At 34.6% G+C, this 19,711-nt stretch overlaps 3 protein-coding genes across 6 annotated transcripts; all 3 read right to left on the reverse strand.

Moving 5' to 3' along the window:
• Nucleotides 1-661: 661 nt before the first annotated feature.
• Nucleotides 662-4,354, reverse strand: CRCK1 (calmodulin-binding receptor-like cytoplasmic kinase 1). Its single transcript, XM_059574637.2, has 6 exons — nucleotides 4,062-4,354; nucleotides 3,583-3,821; nucleotides 3,225-3,384; nucleotides 2,221-2,310; nucleotides 1,694-1,992; nucleotides 662-1,111 (listed from the first exon to the last, which is right to left on the reverse strand). The coding sequence occupies exons 1-6, from the start codon at nucleotides 4,288-4,290 to the stop codon at nucleotides 785-787; spliced, it is 1,344 nt and encodes a 447-aa protein (XP_059430620.2). The 5' UTR covers nucleotides 4,291-4,354; the 3' UTR covers nucleotides 662-784.
• Nucleotides 4,355-6,247: 1,893 nt separating this feature from the next.
• On the reverse strand, nucleotides 6,248-12,044 carry PHT4;3 (phosphate transporter 4;3). 4 transcript variants are annotated; one of them, XM_059574646.2, is made up of 9 exons: nucleotides 11,531-12,044; nucleotides 10,617-10,843; nucleotides 10,107-10,473; nucleotides 9,368-9,412; nucleotides 9,122-9,268; nucleotides 8,378-8,515; nucleotides 8,257-8,290; nucleotides 7,506-7,685; nucleotides 6,248-6,588 (listed from the first exon to the last, which is right to left on the reverse strand). In XM_059574646.2, exons 1-9 carry the CDS (start codon nucleotides 11,951-11,953, stop codon nucleotides 6,578-6,580), a joined length of 1,572 nt encoding a protein of 523 aa, XP_059430629.2. In that variant the 5' UTR covers nucleotides 11,954-12,044; the 3' UTR covers nucleotides 6,248-6,577. The 4 variants fall into 4 exon arrangements, with proteins under 4 accessions (XP_059430629.2, XP_059430630.1, XP_059430631.1 ...); XM_059574647.2 differs by having other exon boundaries at nucleotides 10,617-10,856; nucleotides 11,531-11,609; XM_059574648.2 differs by having other exon boundaries at nucleotides 10,617-10,877; nucleotides 11,531-11,595.
• A 5,048-nt stretch (nucleotides 12,045-17,092) lies between these two features.
• Nucleotides 17,093-18,819, reverse strand: LOC132164327 (Thioesterase superfamily protein). Its single transcript, XM_059574819.2, has 3 exons — nucleotides 18,571-18,819; nucleotides 18,081-18,221; nucleotides 17,093-17,473 (listed from the first exon to the last, which is right to left on the reverse strand). The coding sequence occupies exons 1-3, from the start codon at nucleotides 18,760-18,762 to the stop codon at nucleotides 17,330-17,332; spliced, it is 477 nt and encodes a 158-aa protein (XP_059430802.2). The 5' UTR covers nucleotides 18,763-18,819; the 3' UTR covers nucleotides 17,093-17,329.
• Between the last annotated feature and the right edge of the window lie 892 nt (nucleotides 18,820-19,711).

The following is a 19,711-nucleotide window of genomic DNA, read 5'->3' on the forward strand; positions in this document are numbered from 1 at the left end:
GTGGCCGCGACCCACCCCTTGGGTGGAAAGGGGTGGCCGCGAGCCACCCCAAGCCACCCAAGGGGTGGCTCGAGCCACCCCAGGGGTGGGCAAACCACCCCTAGGGTGGCTTACGGCCACCCCATAGGGGTTGTGGGGGGTGGCCAAGGGTGGCACCCCTGGCCACCATTCAATTTTTTTTTATTTTTTTATTTTTTAAAATTAAATTAATAAAAAAATAATATTTTAATCAGATAAAACGGTGAGTTTTGAGTAGACTAACGGAAGTTAACAAAAATTGAAGGTAGAAAGTTTTCTAGTAGTTTCGAGTGACCCAGAGACTAAATTTCCAAAAAAAAATACCCAGGGAGTTTTTAATAAAAGCGTGTTTACCTAAGGATTTTATATATGATTTCCCTTAATTAATTGCAAGATTCCAAAATCTCACTTAATAAGTGAGACCCAATATATGAAATATTTAATTAAAATGAGAAGTAAGTTACAAGGATAAGGTTTTGAACTCAACACATCTGCTATAATATTATGTGAAATTATCAATTATCTCAAAAGTTTTATTTAATAAGAACTAATAAATTTAATCATTTAATTCATATTTTAATAAATCTAACAAGTAATCATGAGAAAGCACAAACAATTTGGCATCTACATGTACTCTTAGATATCAAAAGAATGAATACAAACTCATTAAACGAATAATAATTGAATGTGTTGATTTTGTTCACCAAGAAGAATTACAAAGATACAGAATAACACTATTCATATCAAATTCTTAATTACCACTTAATCATGCAGAGATAAATTTGTGGCTCTCAACATCTTCAGTACCAGAAGCTGTATCCCAACTCTTCTTAGCATCTCTCTCAGGAAATTCTGCGGAATGTTGAGAAGTAAGAGGGAGAGGAGGAGGAATGGAGCTTTCTCTTAAATCTTTTCGGATTTCCCATAATGCCTCAACACATTGTTTCATGGAAGGTCTTGATTTTCTATAAGGCGCAAGGCATTGGTGAGCTAGTTTGAGTACCTTCTCCACTACCATGATCGATGCCGAGCTCCTTTGCAGCCTTGGGTCTATGGCATTTACAGCTTCCCCTTCTTTCAATTTCTTAATTGCCTGCATACATGAAATTGTTTTTTTTTTTTTTTAGTTTTTCTGTTTTGATAGTTCATTGATTGGAAGCTTCTCATTGAGTATCTACGAGGTGATACTAAAGGATATGCTATGCAGTCATCTTATGAACAAGCAACTATCCAAGCAGCTGATCAAGATTGTTACATGCACTTTGTTGCTTTTAGATTTGATTCTTTCTTCTTTTGCTTTCCATTTAATCATTTCTGCGCAAAACTCCGATATTTGGTTTGATTATATTGAATACTTTCTTGTGATTTTTAGAATTGCAGTCAATTCTTTATTTAATCAATGAAAATAGCAATATATGAATCAATGGGAAACACACATGCACAGGTGTATAAAATAAGAAAATACAATAATATCAAAGTTTCTACTTGTATATGACTTCCAAGATTATAAAGGTCTTAAATGAATAATGATCAACACTTAACTTATGACTAGGCATGGCTTTGTGTGTTAAAAGCAAAAGTCCGGTTGTAATTAGTTCACTGTGTGCTTTAAAATGAGGCTACTTCAGAAGATTACCATGTTTATGTCTTTTTACTGGGATGTCAGAATGCTTACCCATCTTATTGTTATCCGCTCGCTGGGCGGTCTCTTCAGTTCAATGGGTTTTCTTCCAGTCATCAGTTCTACAAGCACGACGCCAAAGGAGTAAACATCACTCTTGTCGGTGAGTTGATTCGTTTTGAGGTATTCAGGATCCAAATATCCAGCTGTTCCTTTGACTTGAGTTGAAACATGAGTTGCATCGTCGTCTCTTGAGGCTAATCGTGCAAACCCAAAGTCTGCCACTTTGGCACGCAGTTTCTCTGTTATGAGGATGTTTGATGCTTTTATGTCTCTGTGAATTACTGGCTGATCTGTTAAATTACATGAAAAACGTTCAGGTCTCCAAGTGCTTTTACAATAAGAAAATGGTGTCACAAATAGTTATGTTATTGACCAAGGAGTTCATTTCTCAGAACTGTCCCACATTGCACCTATGAATGATTCTTTAATTTTCAGAATATAACAAGAGGAGAGTTCCTAAGAATTTAGCCATTTTGGAGTTAAACTGGCCCAAATTTTGAATGAAATCATCTGCATACCTGTATACACGTGAAGGTAGGTAATTGCATGAGCTACATCAATTGCAATCTCTAGCCTTTCTGCAAGTTCAAGTACATTTCCCTGTGTACCTGCAAAAAGGGCTTTGTTTAAGAAAACTTTTTCTTTCTCCCTAAAACACAAAATACTTAAAACTATTTTCACCTTTATGTTACATCATAACACTTTTTCAAATAAAAAAACAAAAAGCACATCTAAAAAGCATTAACAAAGGGAGCCGTTGTTAATAAGTACTCAACGATTTGGCTATTATACTGACATCTGTTCTTTCTGCCCGTAGGTAAATAACTACTACTATAAGAAAAAATAAGTAGAATCTACAATGGATAGGGTCTCCGATTTCTAGCCAAACCTTGCTAAGAGCCAACCAAACACTCAGCTAGCAGATCGTAAATTTTTCAGGTAGAAATGGATTTAGTTTTGGCATTGAGATTGAAGGAGAGACTTGATACCTCATAATTGTCTCCCCACAGACTACAAAGCATTTTTCAAGTCAATGAAACTGAAAGAAAGAGCTAGGTGTTTACAGCAGAATCATATTATTAGAATGCATTTTCTGTTATTTTCTCATCCTTAACATATTATCAGAATGCATAGGGTGTGTTTGGCAACCCTTTTTTCCTTCGTCACTGTAACTGAAAATGGTTGATGTGGTACAAATTTTTGAATTTTTTGTATTGAAAAGTGAAAAAGTTTTGTTTTGTAGTGATTTTTTTATTTGAATAGTAATAAAAAGTAAATTATGTGATATAAAAAGTGAAAAAAGTTGCAATGTTTTGATTTTTAAAGTGGCGTGAACAGTAAAAAAGGGGCAAAGGGGTTGCCAAACGCTCCTAACTCTTCTGCTTCATGGAATTGGACAAAAGCTCAACAGGATTAGTTGGTTACTTTGAAGGTTTCAAGGGCAGTTAGCACATTTTTCTGCTTTCCTTGATTCCAGTGACTATTATCCTTGGGAGTTAGGTAAACAATAGTTGCTCCATACCATCTAGATGTTCCCGAAGTGTTCCATTGCTGACATATTCAACCAGAATGATCTGCTCATCTCCTTGCTCCAGATATCCATATAACCTTACCAAATTCAGATGCTCAATCATCGACAAGGCGAGTATTTCATTCCTGAAGTCGACCTTGTCACGCATGTCCTGCCACATATTTTCAAGTCATTATACACAATGATGCCATATGATCTCTAACAATTCTTTGCTTCTAACAATTCTTTGATATCATTGTACCTTAACCACATCAAAAACAGTAACTTTGCAGATGACAATTCAAGCAATATCCTTACATTGTTGCATATAAATTTTCAGCATTATCAATCGAAAGGCATAATAGTGTACCTTTTTCGCGCGCTTTACTGCAACAAGAGTCCCATCTCTGAGCCTCCCCTTGTACACAGTTCCAAACCCACCTTCCCCAATTTTATTAACAGGGGAGAAATTTTCGGTTGCCTTATAAATCTCTTCAATGGAGAAATTCCCCACCTGTCCAGTGGAAACAGCAGAAGAGCCACTAGATTGAGAATACTTGAATACTGATGAACTCTTAGCGCTGCTCCCAGAAGAAGGATCTGTTGAAACTGCATATCATAGGAAACACTAGTTACAGTTCCATTACTTGACACACATATTTAGATGACTCCATATTCAGATGATTGCCTGCCTTGTACAGGGAATTGAAGCTGTAAAACCACATGTTTTGTAGGTGGGAGCTTGTGATTTGATCAATGTAGATGACTATGAAATTTGAATGACATGTTTTATCCTTGTGGATCCTATATTCCAAAATGTTTCAGCAAAATGAAAATCAGAAAACTTACAGGAAACCCCTCTCATTTGGCCGTTGTTTCCGCTGGAAATGGGTCTAGTTTCTTCCAAGTTGACCTTTTTCCTGGTGAAAATAAATTTGGTGAAAACTCCAGCAACCCTCTTGGCTGCAACTCTGAAGAATTTGAAGACAGGGTGAGTTCTATCATTGTGCTTGTCTGTGTTGTTGCCGGCCTGTCCATGTCGGAGATAGAAGTTTTGGGGAGTCGGTGATTTCTCCATCTGCAGAGCTGATGAGGTGAGGGGCTTTTGGCTTTGTGATTTTGAACATGTCGTGCTTGGCTTTGGCCTTGGAGGGTTTGATAATATCAGTTGGTAAGATTTGAGGGTCAATATTAAATATTTTATGGTTGGGAGACCGTTTCAAGCAACTCAAGGCGAATGTTATTACTACGTTGACTATTCTGACATCCCCGCGCATCAGCATTCTAGAAAGTCAAATTGCTTAAAAGTTTAACGTTACGTGTGAATTCAACCTTTTATCCCCCTCTTTGAAATTCTTGACTGCTAGATCTTTGTTTGATTCCCGTGTTTTTTTGCTTTTGTTTTTTATGGACAAATATAGAACGAAGATGAGATGTAGAGAAATAAGAACGTTGTTTTGATATAAAACACATTTTCAGTATTTTCATGGTTTTGTCATTTCATGGGCCAAAAAGTGTAATTTTAAATAAAATCTAAAACACGTAAAAAAAAAAAAAAAAAAAAAATTTACAATTTTACCTACCACTTTTCAACACATATTTATGAACTTTTATAGATATTTTTTGTGATACATATATTGTGTGAATTACCAAATTTTTAGGACGCCAAAAAAATTTTAGCGGCACCCCCAATAATACATAGCTGGCTCCGCCACTGAGCAGAGAGTGCGTTTTTAAAACGTACGAGTTTAAAAGTTAAATCGCAATGTTATTATAAGTTTAACTACATTTTTAAAAGATCGTATTTTGTAGCTAAAGGGAAAATCAAGCTTTTAGAAAGAAAAAAAAAAGAACGAAAAAAAATCTGCAAGTATGTCATAACTGGAATCTTCCTCTAAAGATTCTGAGAGATGTGGCTTGCTGATTTTTGTTTTTTTTGCTACTGTTTGTGAAGTTGGCTGTTTGGTTTGTTGTAGAGCAATATGTTTGCTGCCTGTGGGACTTTGCTGGTGTAGGTTGTCTTTGGTTAGTTTCCATTGTACACTTTAGTTCATTTGTTTGTCTCTGCTTGGCCGATTGTTGATTAGTTAGTTTCATGCGGGACTTTGTAAGTGGAGGGTCTAGGACTTTGGTTGCTAGAGTGTTTGTACATATCGTTTTCTCTTCTATGCAAATTTACTATTTCATTAAAAAAAAAAAAAAAAAAAAGGATATTTCATTATTTTGTAAGCACTCATTTTTAAGGAGAAAATGCAGTTTACCTCCTGAAGTTTTAAGGGTTTTTCAATTTTAATCTCAAAGTTCAAAAATTGGCAATTTACCCCTCTGAAGTTTCAAAAATTGGCAATTTAAAACCCTCCGTTTAATTTTTCCGTCTAAATGGACGGAAATCTATTAAATTACATCACTACCCTCAGGTTTTTTTTTTTTAAAAAAAAAATTCCGTCCAATTTAACGGAAAAATTAAACGGAAGGTTTAATTGCCAATTTTTGAAACTTCAGAAGAGTAGATTACCAATTTTTGAACTTTGGGGTTGAAATTGAAAAACTCCTGAAACTTCAGGGAAATAAACTGCATTTTCCCCAATTTTTAAATTACACATTTTAAAACCACAAATTTAAAATGACCCTAAAAACCATTTTTGGTCGACATGGATTTTTCGTAAAATAGTTTAAGCTTTTTTAAGGCATGAAATATTTTCTACTTACCGCTTCTCTCCTCAACTCCCCTTCCCCAGTGAAAACTTACATGACGGCACACTTTACGACTCAATCAGGCAAATAAATTTACAATCTCACCAATTCTTATTGTCGGTTTATTGGGTTAATCACCTTAAAACATTTGGAAATGTTAGGGGTACTAAATCTTTTGCCAAAATATGGGTACTAAAATGATGTAAAGTTTATTAATGACCAAAATAATTAATTAAGAGAAATGCTAAATATGAATAAAGTCTACATCGTTAAACGAAAACTTTTATAGCTTTTCTAAATAATAGCTGGTTGAGATGAAACGAAGCGTCTGCCTTCTAAGAATAAGATGAGAATCTAATATATGAATACAAAGACAGGACAATTCTTCCTTAAAAGATCTTACACATATATTACACATTTGGTAGAATAATTAAAACAAAAAACAGATGCACCTGAAACAGTCAGTTGATGCATGAGAGAAAGTAAAATTCATCGACTGTACATTTCTTTGAATACATACCCCTGGCTTAAGGGGTTGAAGCTATTACTTCTACAGAGGAACGATCCCTCTTTCCAACATTCTCTACAATCCTTCCGAGTCAAATCCTTTAGTTACAGTTGACCAAACAATCCATCAACAAACGGTCGTGTGTAGCGAGAGTCTTGGAATCTCAGCAGGGAACTGTAAAGCAATAATGTAATACACACCATTAGGAATATTAAAAATGAGAATGAGAGTGCCTAAAAGAAAACTAGAACATAGCGATCACACATTCTGTTAAAGCTGCATAATTTTTGTACTTAAAGCTCCATTTGTTTCTGCGTGAGATATTTTGTCGGAAAGCTAAAAACATTTTCCAAAAAAAGTGGTTATTTTTGTTGTTTGTTTGTAACCTGAAAATGGCTCGAAAAACATTTTCTAGCTCGTATGAAAAATAGTAAGATATTTCTTATATCTTCATATACCAGATATAACTTAAGTAGTTGTGAGGACGAGAAAGTCGGCAAAGAGGAGCTGCTGAGAAAGAGATTGAGAATGAAGGCCTACGAGGGTAGGATTAAGATATAGTGCAATTGCATGCCCATCTTGCTTTCAATTTGGCAGATAATTGTGAGAGTGCCCTTGTGGGGCCCACTTGACCTGCTCGAGCATGCAGGCACCATAAGAGGCCCTCCAACAATTGCATGCCCGAGAGTGTGGGAGAACAATGGAAAATGGTTTATGTAGATGAAAAACGTAAACCATTTTACGACTTGTGAAAATTATTTTCCTTGGTCTAACTGAAAGCATTTTCAGGTTGACAAATATATTATGCCGCACCAAATACTCCAAAACAAGGAAAAAAATTTTCAAAAAATATTTTACGTCGAAACAAACGGAACCTTAGAATATACTTAATAAATATGAGAATGTCATGCAATTAAGATTTTCTCACATATATTATCGAAATGCTAACAATTTGTGACTGATATTATATATAAGGTGCGCGTAAGACATCATCTTTAAGCAACACTGTCCTAGAATAGCCAAAACATCAATTCAGAACCCCAGAAAAAGAGCAAATTCAAAGAATCAACATATCTGAACATGATACTGACCTGTTTCATCAAAATTTACTCTCTCTCCAGTGGAAAACAGGATGTAGAAAAGGGAAGAAAGAAAATATAAGAGTGAAGTGAGCAACAGGAATCCTTGGAAAGAACCCACCAGCTCAACAAAGAAACCAGCTCCAACTGTTCCTACGATAGCAGCCAATGTTCCAGCCGTATTTGACATTCCTAAAACCAGAAATGAAGTGGTTCTTATCACATACCATCCCCAATTACAATGTTCAGAAACACTCAGTACTTTCTTGATTTCTCATCAGATCAGAAGCAGATCAAATTTTGCATATTTAGTTGTTTATTTCCCGAAAAAGAATGATACATAATTCTAAAGTCCATTGCGAAGATATCTAATATTAAAAGCTCATATACCAAGGAGGGGAACCTCAGATATTGTAAGCTACTCTTTAGGGTATAAGGCACAATGGAGTTCAAAAGGCTACGATATAATAACATCAAAAATTTTTACTCGACTTTAAGGTTGACAATTTTAAAAGGAGATCCAGACCACTGCACAAGGACAATGAATACTGCTGTTCAGCCAGCCATTGTCATACCTTTTATGTAGAGTAGGATTTTTTAAATATTGTTATTCGCACTATCAAGAAGTTTTCAAAGTGAGGGTGATTGTGTAATAAAACATTTCAAATGAAAAAAATTAAATCAAATGTGAAAAAAAGAAAAAGAAGAAGAATAACTTAAGATCAAACAAGTTAGATATATAGAGAGATAAACATAATAATACCATGTAATACACCAGCATAATGTGGAGCGATCTCCTGTGACGAAAAGACAAAGTGAAATGTTAGAGGGAAACATCCATTCAATTTTAAAGATTAAACATCAAGTTTATTCACTACATCAACCTGAAGGTTCACAAGAAAACCAGAATGACTGAAAGATTTCAGCCCAACGGCTAAAGTAAGCCAAGCAGAAGCGATTGTTGGACTTTTTGCTGTAGTTAAACCAATAAGAGCAATCCCCGGACCAACAAAACCAATTGACTGCAGAAAAGATGAAGATTTTTAATATAATTTAAAACAAATTGAGAAAATCAGATACCAAACAACAACAAAAAACAAGCAGACACTGATGACAGACACAAAAGGTCATGAGAAAGATGAAGTATGTCATCAACAACCTATTTTCATTATCACCAGAAAGAGGGGAAAAACAACCATAACCAAGCAAGATATTGATGATGCAACATGCCTATGTGTCCATGGAATTATTATCGCTTAGAGCTTGTGCTAAGGAAGGAGGCTTGGCTTTAAAGCGAGTGGATCTTTGATAAACTGTGATAATCTCTATGGAAGAAATTAAGTATTTAGTAAAGCTTACAACGCAATTTATATTAAAAAGATCATATAAAAAGATAATGATTTCTTCTGGATCTAGTTTCTTCGTTTTGAATTAATTTTCAAAGCAAGTACCTTCAAATTGGTTTATGTATGCTCCAACTGAATACCTCATTACTGTTAAAACAGTAGATATGACTTACTCCCTTGATTTCTTGATCAGATTAAAAACTATAATTTAGAAACTAGGCTTATCACTGAGAAATGACCTCGTGCTGCAAATTAAATTGACGGTTCAGAAAAATGCTGCACCTGCATGATTTTACGAGTCAAAGTTACACTTATACCACTTTGTATCAACAAATCTGACCACAAACCACCAAAATATCCCATGATAGCCATCACAGCCCATGGAACAGCACTAAACCACGCAGCTTGTCTGAGGTCAACGTGATATATCTGCAGCAGAAATTGTAATTCACAATAGGTAGATGTTGTATCAGGCATCGACCACTCTTAATTAGGAATCATAGACCATAGCCAAGTATTTGGACTTACCGAGTTGAAATAAATGGGCATCCAGGAAAGAATTACAAAAAAACCCTGCAACAAAAAGAAGAAGAAGAAGATGAAAGATGAGTTTGCATGGGCATGTATAATCTAAAAATAACTGTAATGAGTTTGCATAGACATATATAATCTACAGATAAGGGTGGATAACAGATAGACATGTGCAGGCACATATACACACACAAACACACTCAATAATCATTTCTTCCCAAGTAAACTTTGCACTATAATAAGGTAGACTTAGCTTTCCTCTGTGCCTGATTAAACTGGTACTTCTCAGATTGTTTTTTTCTTCAGATGTTGGGGAAGAATTGACAACCAAATAGTGACGTACATAGATGAGCTACTTTTCCCCTTTCTTTGGGTGGGTACAGGGGGGTAAAAGAAGAGGAATGCTAGGCTTACAAACACATTTTACAAAAAAACTTTTACAAACTAATGTGGCACAACATGATTAGATATGAGATAAATTCAAATTTTGAGAAATCCAATCATGTTGTGCCACATCAGTTTGTAAAAGGTTTTTTGTAAAATGTGTTTGTAGCCTAGCATTTTCCATAGAAGAATAGACTAGTTTTAGGGTTAACTGACTTAGGATACTCTTATCCAAGCTGGAGTACAATAGCTACCAGAGAACACTATCAAACCAAATGACATATTGAGCATATCTAACAATCTTAATAACATGGTCCTTAAAAGAAACTAGTGCAAGATATGAATGCATTACCCAGCTATGCATGGCATTTGCAACAATTAGGGACCATGTTGGCAGTTTAGAAAGCAAGCGTCTGAAAGGAGGGATCACTCTTGTTGTCTTAGGTCTACTCTCCGTTGGGAAGGATTTCTGCCTCTTGTCCAATATGTACTCCAATTCCGATTTTGATATCTGAGGATTTCTGTCAGGAGTTCTTGATATTGCAGATAACCATACCAAAACCCACAGAAATCCAGATAATCCAAAAATTACAAACGGTCCAAATATACCACCTTGTGACATGAGGATTGGAGAAAGTGTGAGTCCTATAGCACTTCCAAGCTGAAAACCAGCCATTGCAAGTCCAACAGCCCTGGCTCGTTCCATTTGAGGGAACCATCTAAAACAAAAATTTCAGACATTCTTTAACATTTAAGCCTCACCAACTTCTTAAACTACAAGATAGCGTTCACTAGCACATTTTGTTATATCATCATTATATTGTTAACATAGCAAAACCTTAACTTTGTAAACCATCAATACCTTGCTACCATGTTGTTCATGCAAGGAAGAGCTACACCTTCAGCAACACCAAGCAGAGCTCGCATGGCAAGAAGGGCCCACAAAGAAGTCTCTGCAGCCCAGGGAGTTAGAAAGGTAGCAAGTGACCATAAAGCCACGCCCCACCCCATGACCACCTTACCACCATAATAATCCACTAGAGTTCCTCCAGCTATTGGCGAAATCAGATATCCCCACAGGAAAGATGACTGCCATAAGTGTCTATCAATGAGCCAGGGGCAACTAAAAGTAAATAATTTGTTATAAGACGAATAAAACTACCATCATAACCACTTACTTCGAGAATCCATTAAGCCTTAGTTTGGACATTAAGCACAACGCTACACTTGGAGTCTAATTGACATAGTAAACTGAAAAATTCACTAGTGGAAAATCATCTACATAAGCTACTTGATTTTTTAACCATATCATTGGCTTTTTTTTTTTTTTTTTGTAAGCAATCAAAATATCATTAGAAAACGAAAAGCAAAACCCATACAAGAGAAATGCCTATCTAGAATGAGAAAAAAGAAGAAGAATACTTTTCATTGGCAAATTATTCATTATAATTTTATTTAAAGTCTAAAAACTTTAGGCCAAAAAATAAACAAAAAATCAATACATAAACAAACAAAAAGCTATCTTTCATAATTTCTAGTTAGCAATTTAGTTGATCACATTCCGAGTTTACTCTCAATTATAAAAATCAAAATCAAAATAGTGCCACTTCATACATTCCTATCTTGAGACAATCGAAGTTCAATAACGGCATCGATGGTTTTCTTCTTAGATATATTTCTTTCTCGGAAACCAAACAGACCATATGCCATCAACAAAGGCTCCTCATGTGTCTGTGTGTACGTGAGAGAGAGAGAGTGTGTGTGACAAAAAACCACCTGAACAATACCAGAGAACGATCGGCTCCATCCGCGAGAGAGAGACAAAGGCACGATTGCCACCGACATCACAACTCTGTCCGCATTGCAAAGCGCCAGAGCCAAGGCCAGCATCGCCACCACTTTCACTCTCTCCGAAGTGATAAACTCGGAGAAGCTCGGGGCCTGCACTTCGTTCTCCTCCGGCAACGCCCCGAGCGAAGCGTCTTCCGAAGAAACCCTAAATCGAAAAGAGCGAGGATCGCGAAGCTCAGAGGAGCCATGCCGAAGTCCAATTCTCAGCACAGAACTCCTCAAAGAAACGTTTCTGAAGCAGTCTCTGTTTGGCAATCCGACGAAACGCGAAGAAATTATTCTCGCGTTATGGAAAGCTGTGAGAGAATTGCGATGAAGTGGACGATGGAGAGAGACTGCAGAGCTCATGGCGAGGCGAGGGGCAGTGGCGGAGAAAGCAACACAGAGTACTCTGCTGCAGGAGGAGTCGCTAGTGTGATGATACTGGGTATATTACCGGGATTGGGATCCCCGGCCATGCCCCTAAAATTACCTATCATTTTTTTTTTTTTTTTTTGGGTAAAGTCCACATACCCCCCTCAAACTACCACTCAATTGACAATGTCCCCCTAAACTTTCAATTGTGACAATGTCCCCCCCAAAGTACCAAAACATTGTCAATGTCCCCCCAAGACTAGCCATAGGACAAAAATGCCCCTATAGATTTCTCATTAAGACAAAAATACCCCTATAAAGTCAAAAAAAAAATTGATTTTTTAAAAAACAAAAAATTTTAATTGAAAGATAATATTTAAAAAAAAAAACAATTTTTTTTAAACAAAATTTTTTATTTTTTTTTTAAACGGAAATTTTTATTCTTAAAAAAAAAAACTAATTTTTTTATTTAGTTTTAAAAAACAAAAAATTTCATTTTATTAAACGAAAATTTTATTTTTTTTAAACGTAAATTTTTATTTAAATAAAATTATAAAACAAAAATTTAAAAAAAAAAAAAAAAAAAAAAAAAAAAACGAAAATTTTCAATTTTTATATATAAAAAAAAAATCGAAATTTTTTTAATTTTTTTCTTATAAAAATTGGCCATCGTTTGGATTTTTTTTTTCTTTTCTTTTTTGTTAGTTTTAGGTTTTTTCTAGAAGTTTTAGTTTTTTTTTATTTTTTTTTTTATTTGACTAAGGGTAATTTTGTCATTGGGGGGAACATTGACAATTTTTGGTAGTTTGGGGGGACGTTGTCACAATTGAAAGTTTGGGGGGGACATTGTCAATTGAGTGGTAGTTTGAAGGGGTTAAGTGGACTTTCCCCTTTTTTTTTTTTTTTTTTTTATAAAGTCCACGTAACTCCCTCAAATTACCACTCAATTGACAATATTCCCTCAAACTTTTAATTGTGACAATGTTCCCCCCAAACTACCAAAAATTGTCAATATTCCCCCAATGACGAAATTACCCTTAATAAAATATAAACAAAAATACTAAAACTTCTAGAAAAAATCTAAAACTAACAAAAAAAAAAAAAATCCAAACTTGGCCAATTTTTTCCTTTTTAAAATCAATTTTATAAGAAAAAAATTAAAAAAATTTCGATTTTTTTTTTTTATATAAAAATTGAAAATTTTCGTTTAAAAAAATTAAATTTTCGCTTAATAAAATGAAATTTTTTGTTTTTTAAAACTAAATAAAAAAATAGTTTTTTAAAAAAATAAAAATTTCCGTTTTAAAAAAAAATAAAAATTTTTGTTTAATTTTTTTTTAATATTATTTTTAAATTAAAATTTTTTCGTTTTTTTTTAAAAAAAAAATTTTAAAAATTAAAATTTATAGGGATATTTTTGTCTTATTGATAAATCTATAGGGGCATTTTTGTCTTATTGCTAGCCTTGGGGGGACATTGACAATGTTTTGGTAGTTTGGAAGGAACATTGTTACAATTGAAAGTTTGAGGGGTACATTATCAATTGGGTGGTAGTTTAAGGGGGGTATGTGGACTTTACCCTTTTTTTTTTTTAATCATGTTCATTCATTTTAATCAAAAAGCTACCAATATGTCACGTGTCCCACTTAATGTAAGATAATAAAATATTATTTAAATTTTAAAAATAAATATAAAATTATTAAAAACATGAGGTGGTTTGGCCACCTCATTTTTCCCCTAAGAGGTAGCTAGCTACCCTAGTTCAGCAAATGCTGTTTGATTACGGGCTTGGCCTTAGGGGGTGGCTCGGGCCCTTGTGGGTGGCTTCGGCCACCCCCAACCTGTCTTTGGGGGTGGTTTCGGGGGCCCTAGGGGTGGATCGGCCACCTCCAACCGGCCTTTGGGGGTGGCCTAGGGAGAAAATGGGTGGCCAAAACCATCCCATGTTTTTTAATAAATTTTTTTAATATTTTATTATTTTATTTTATATTTATTTTTAAAATTTAAATAATATTTTATTATTTTATATTAAGTGAGACACGTGGCGGATTTCTAGTTGTTGGATGAGAATGGATGGCTAGGATTTAATAAAAAAATAAATAAAAAATTGATGAACAATTTTATGAGGGGATCCCAATCCATATTACCAGGCTTGTCCTCTGCTGCATGCAGAGAGGTCGAGGGTGAATTGGGAATTCAATTGGTTAATAGAGTTATCTAGATTTTTTTTAAAAAAAAACAACTATTTCATATTGAGATTTGATACGGACACAACACAAACCCAACTCATTGCCAACTTCTCTCCTACGTGTAAAAAAAATTTGAATTTTAAACCAAACAAATTATTTTTTTTCCCAAATTTTCAAAATCTCAAAATCCTCTCTATCAATTTTTTTTATTTAAATGACACGTAGAAGAAAAGTTGGCCATAAGTTGGATTTATGTTGTGACCTTAACATTTTCCTTTCATATTTATTCATTGAAAAAAGATTGAGACCATAAAACTTTGATAAATCATAGTTAAAGTTATGAAGTTACAACATTATAAAGACAAACATAAAAATCTTACAATCAAGTCTTATTTATGACTTCAATATCTGCTAACCCATGTCCAAACAGATCTGCTCTAGACAAACTCAATTTAATACACAACATTTATTTTCTCGACCACAAGGGCAAAACTCTCACACCGAAACTAATCCTCCTCGACCCAAAAGCCATGACAAAAACCTTCACCCCAAAAATCACTCATAAAAGCAGATCTAAGGATAAGTCAAATCTGTTCTCAAAATGTAGCTCAATCGGCTGGGACTACGACTAATGAAGCGGAGGTCACTAGTTCGAATCATCCTCCCCATTTTGTGTCGATATGTCAAAAAAATAAAAGAAAGAAAAGAAGATAAGTCAAATCCTTATTCAAAAAAACAACAAAAACACAATAAAAAAAAAACCAACAAACAGCTACGACAACTAACTAACTAAGGCGAAGGATGCGAAAAGCTCAACCAATTATGGGGAGGCAAAGAGCGGCACAACATGGTGGATGGCGGACGAAGGCAACACAGTATAAGCAAATGAATGGCGGAGCAACTGGACTGGTCGGAGAAACCAAAAAAATAAATTGAAAAAGGAAAAAAAACAAAGAAGGGGAGAGGGAGGAAAGAAGATGGGAGTAGGGAGGAGGAGAAATGCTCCCTCCTCCCCACATGTATGGTTTTTTTCTCCCTAAGTTTTCTCTATGGTTATCTAGATGCTAATGTTGACATAAAGTTAGAAGATTATAATAGAATACAGTAATGCTTATAATTTTTTTTTTTGTCAAAAACAAATTATTATAATTATTTTACATTAGACGTATTTTAGATAAATGTTAAGGGTACCAAATCTTTTATCAAAAAAACCTTACCAAACTGATCTGTAACTTATTCATTGTATTCGTTACATTTATCTTAATTAATTGTTTTGTTCATCTCCAATAAATGAGTTACACATTTATTTTCTCAGCAGCCTCACTATTTTAACAATCTCTTTTTACTATTATATTTAAATATTATTTTTTAAAATATTTGTTTATTCTTTCTTTAACTATTAAATGATAAGAGAGAAACATAGAAGAGAAGATGGGAGAAAGAAACTCTTTTTTAATTTTTTTATTCAATTGGTAAGTGAATAGTACTTAACACCCTCTACCGTCATTTTCTGTCAAAATAAATGAAAAATGTGTACACGGGTCGCAAGTGATTTTTTTTTTAACATAAACTTTCTAAAGTGCCCCATTTGCTAAAGTTGGTTTTGCATACATTTCCCCTAAAAAGACTCTGGCTGAAACTTTAGAAAGTTTAAGTTAAAAAAATCGCATGCGGCACAAATTTCACATTTCTCATCCAATTTGACAGCAAAATGCTATTGAAAAACCATAGCATACCCGTCGTTGGAAAGTATGAGTTGAAAGCATAAGTATCACTTTTTAAAGTTTGAAAATATTAAGTGCTACAGGAATATCAGTGTGAGAGGCTAAATGTATTTTTCCTTAACTTATGTTTAGGTTAAATCTGAATAAGTTTATACAATTCAAATTCGAGTTGATTCTTTTACAGTAAACTTCTAGAAACATTTGGGCTCGCTTGCTAATACTTTTTAATGTTGCATTTTACTTAACAGATAAAAGAAACATTAATAAACTACTCAATACATAAAATATTCACATAATACTAAAAACTACTTTCATCTCTACGTCACATCACAACTATAAAAATAAAAAATAAAAAAGTATAGGCAAACGAGCCCTTTGTTTTGTGGATGGTTTGCATGTCAAACTCGGCCGAGTCCTTGTCGGCTAGGCATTGGGCTTAGGTAGGTAGACATGAATTATATTAAGGTCCACCATGTCTCATTGTCAGGGCAGGTCTATTTGGGATTAAAATCAGCAATAGACCTCTCGCCAAAATTTTTATGTAGTCTCTAAGAGATAGCTTAATCGGTTGGGATCATGCCTAATAAAGCGGATGTCACTAGTTCGACTCATCTCCACCTCTTGTGCGGACATGTAAAAAAAAAAAAAAAATTATGTAGGTGAATTTGCATTTGCTTGTCTGCCTACAATTTCAATTGAAAAAATTATGAAGCATTTTTTGCTTTGTTTAAATTTACGAATTTTAAAAATTACATCTGAAATTCCAATCACTATTTGTATCCCTTGTTGCATGGTATGGGAAGCAGATCAAGATCATCTACAATTGGTTGCTGGCTACGAGACTCACCTGCACAAAACTTGAGATGCAAAACCTACCTGTCCAGACCCTGCAATCCCCCTCTCTGTAAGACCGCTGAAATTGCATGCAATTTAAATAGCCAATTATAACGACCCTTATCCATGAAAGGCACTAGCTGCACATGGTTATGGAGATAAAGGTGCATTTCAATGAACATGAAAACGAGCTATGATGTTTGCTTGAGCAATATAACACTTTCTCTTTCTTCCTTTTTGTTTTCTCTTTTCAAAACAAAAACATTAACAAACAACCCAAAATACAAAATACTCAAAACTACTTTCATTTTTATGTTACATCACAACACCTTTTCAAACAAAAAAAACATCCTTTAAAAATCATTAACAAACGAAGCTTAATCACAAAATGAAATATCGGATATCTCTTTATCATGTCGAATTTATAATAACTAAATGATTACCCAATCACATTTACAACAATTAAACTAAGTGCAAATTCCTAACTCCATGCACTGCCAGAATACTGAAAAAAATCTTTCAATTGAAGATACATTCACTCCACTACAAAAAGAGAACAACCGTCTAGAAGAATTTAGAACATGCACATGTGTTAACCTTCATAACATTGATGTGAAATGGATTCAGATTTTGCTGTGATGTCTACCAAACAATGAATGCCGACCTTCAGCAATAATCTCCCCCGTTGCTTTGTTTCTCATAAGGACGATTGTTCCAGAGTAAGCTCCTCTTTGTCCTAAAACCCTTGAAGTAATCTCTAACTCGTCCTGCAATTTGCCATCTTGGGATATCAGATGTGACAAAAAGGTGAAAAACAAATCTCAAGCTACATGGTACGAAAATGTACTCAAATATGAAACTAAAACCTTCTTACTTTACCTCTTCTTTAACACGACAATAAAACACTAGAGAAGCTAATATGATTGCCAAATTACTCAGGTTCTTTTTCATATTCAATGCCAAAATATACTTGAGAAAGAGTAAGACTTGCGTCATGTGTCCTGTGCGCACAAGATGCAAGGTGGAACTGCATCCGAAATGGGGGCGTGTGGCATCCTGTATGCAAAGGCACATGACACAAACCAAAGCTTTCGAGAAATCGGAATCAGCGCCTTGAGACCATATTCAAGACCAAATTTTAGGAAAAGTTTTTAGTCAATTAAAAAGCATATCTATCTGTGGCATTGTTTTTTCCTTTTTTTGGTCAGAGTGACATTACATGTTAGAAAGTAAGAAATAGGATGTGTTCAATAACTCGCATTAAAGATCAAAAACAAGATTGGTTGATGACAAATACATGTACAATCTAATAATAAGACTTCCAAAGCAACCAAAAAAAGTATGTCGAACTCTAAGATGTTGTCAAAAGCTTACATGAACCCGCGCAGTCGAAATAAAAGAGATTGACATGTCCACTGAAACATTCATTGGGAGACCCTCAACATGGACTACAGCACCACCGACTTCATCAACAAGGTTAGCAATTGCACCTGAAGCCAACTTCCCATTGCTATCCTGCAATTACGTATCCCAAAAGAAGTGCATTTTTAATTGCTCAAAATCACAGGGGAAAAAGAATCAGATAGAGAAGCAGAATTACAGCCCTCTCAGTGAAAACTGCGCCCAAAAAAGGGATACGTAATTGCATAGTTTATACTACAATAACATGCGTTTATCAGTTTGTGAAAGCAAATTTTCAGAGTTTCAGCAATTTTAGCAGCATTTGTTTCAAGCTATAGATCCTGCCATAAAGCTCCGATAATCCAATCAAAAACCCAAAACATAAACTACTGATTAAGCAATTTCCAAACATGTAATATAAGAAACTCGTTCAGGGAATTAGTGAGGGGATCGGATATCTTACGGTGAGGCGAGGAGGGACCTTGAAAGTACAGGCGACGAAGCCTGGTTCCACCCGGTCGACTCGGATGCCTCTGAGGACAAAGTCCTCGTAGAAACTCGGTTCTACCCCAACTCGGTGAGGAGGGACGGTGAGTCGCGACACGCTCTCCGATTCCTCTTCGGTCAATGCTAGAAACTCCTGGGCCTTGTTCATTTTTTTGGTTCTCTCTCGTCCGTTCTCAGAGACTTTTAGCAAGCAGATAGACTATACGTGCCGGATGAGGATTACACTTCGGCTCGGGCCACGATCATGAAATCGAGACCGTTAAAATGTCTCCTGATTCCTGGTCTATCTAAGTGGGTCGGGCCGTTGGAGTTCAAAACTTCAAATCCCAGTTTTAAAGGTAACGTTGGGCTGTATATTTGAAACCAGTGTAGAAAGATATGCCGTTTTTAACATTAAGCAGTATGAAAAAAGAAATGATAAAGGTACAATTTTTTGGTAAACTTTGATCCAAACATTTTTTTTTTTTTTTTGGACATGTCCACATAAAAGGGAGAAGGGAAATTCGAACTAATGACGTCACGCTTCACTTCATTAAGCTTGGTCCCAATCAATTGAGCTATCTCTTGAGGACATCCAACTTTTTCTTTATGTGTTATTTTTTTTATAAAAAAAAAAAAAATTTCTTAAGCAATAACATCCTATATAGTCCTTTTTTTTTATTTGGTGTTTTTTTTTTTTTAAAAAAAAAGTCTTTCTCTTCATAATAATGACCTTTTTTAAAATAAAAAAAAAATCCATTTTTATGAAGAAAAATGCCTTTTATATATATATATATATATATACAAAATAAAAAAATGACCACATAGTTTTGAATGGACATTATCAACCCTAAATGCAACCATTAAGATTCAATTACTCCAAATCTTTCTCCCTCCCTCGCTTCTTAGTTCTTACTGTTTTTTTTTTTTTTTTTTTTTTTTAACAGTGTGTGAAAAAAAAAAAATACAAGGGTAAGTTATTTTTCTCTAACCACTTTCTTTTTTTCTTATTATTTTATTTTTTAAAAAAAAATGGCATTGCTTTAACCACAATGAAACACACTCTTGATAATAACAAAATCATACTTATATGGCTGTCCAAAATTTTCAAACCTCTA

Source organism: Corylus avellana, chromosome 8 (assembly GCF_965113065.1).
Source record: "Corylus avellana chromosome 8, dhCorAvel1.hap1.2, whole genome shotgun sequence".
NCBI classification, from domain to species: Eukaryota; Viridiplantae; Streptophyta; class Magnoliopsida; order Fagales; family Betulaceae; genus Corylus; species Corylus avellana.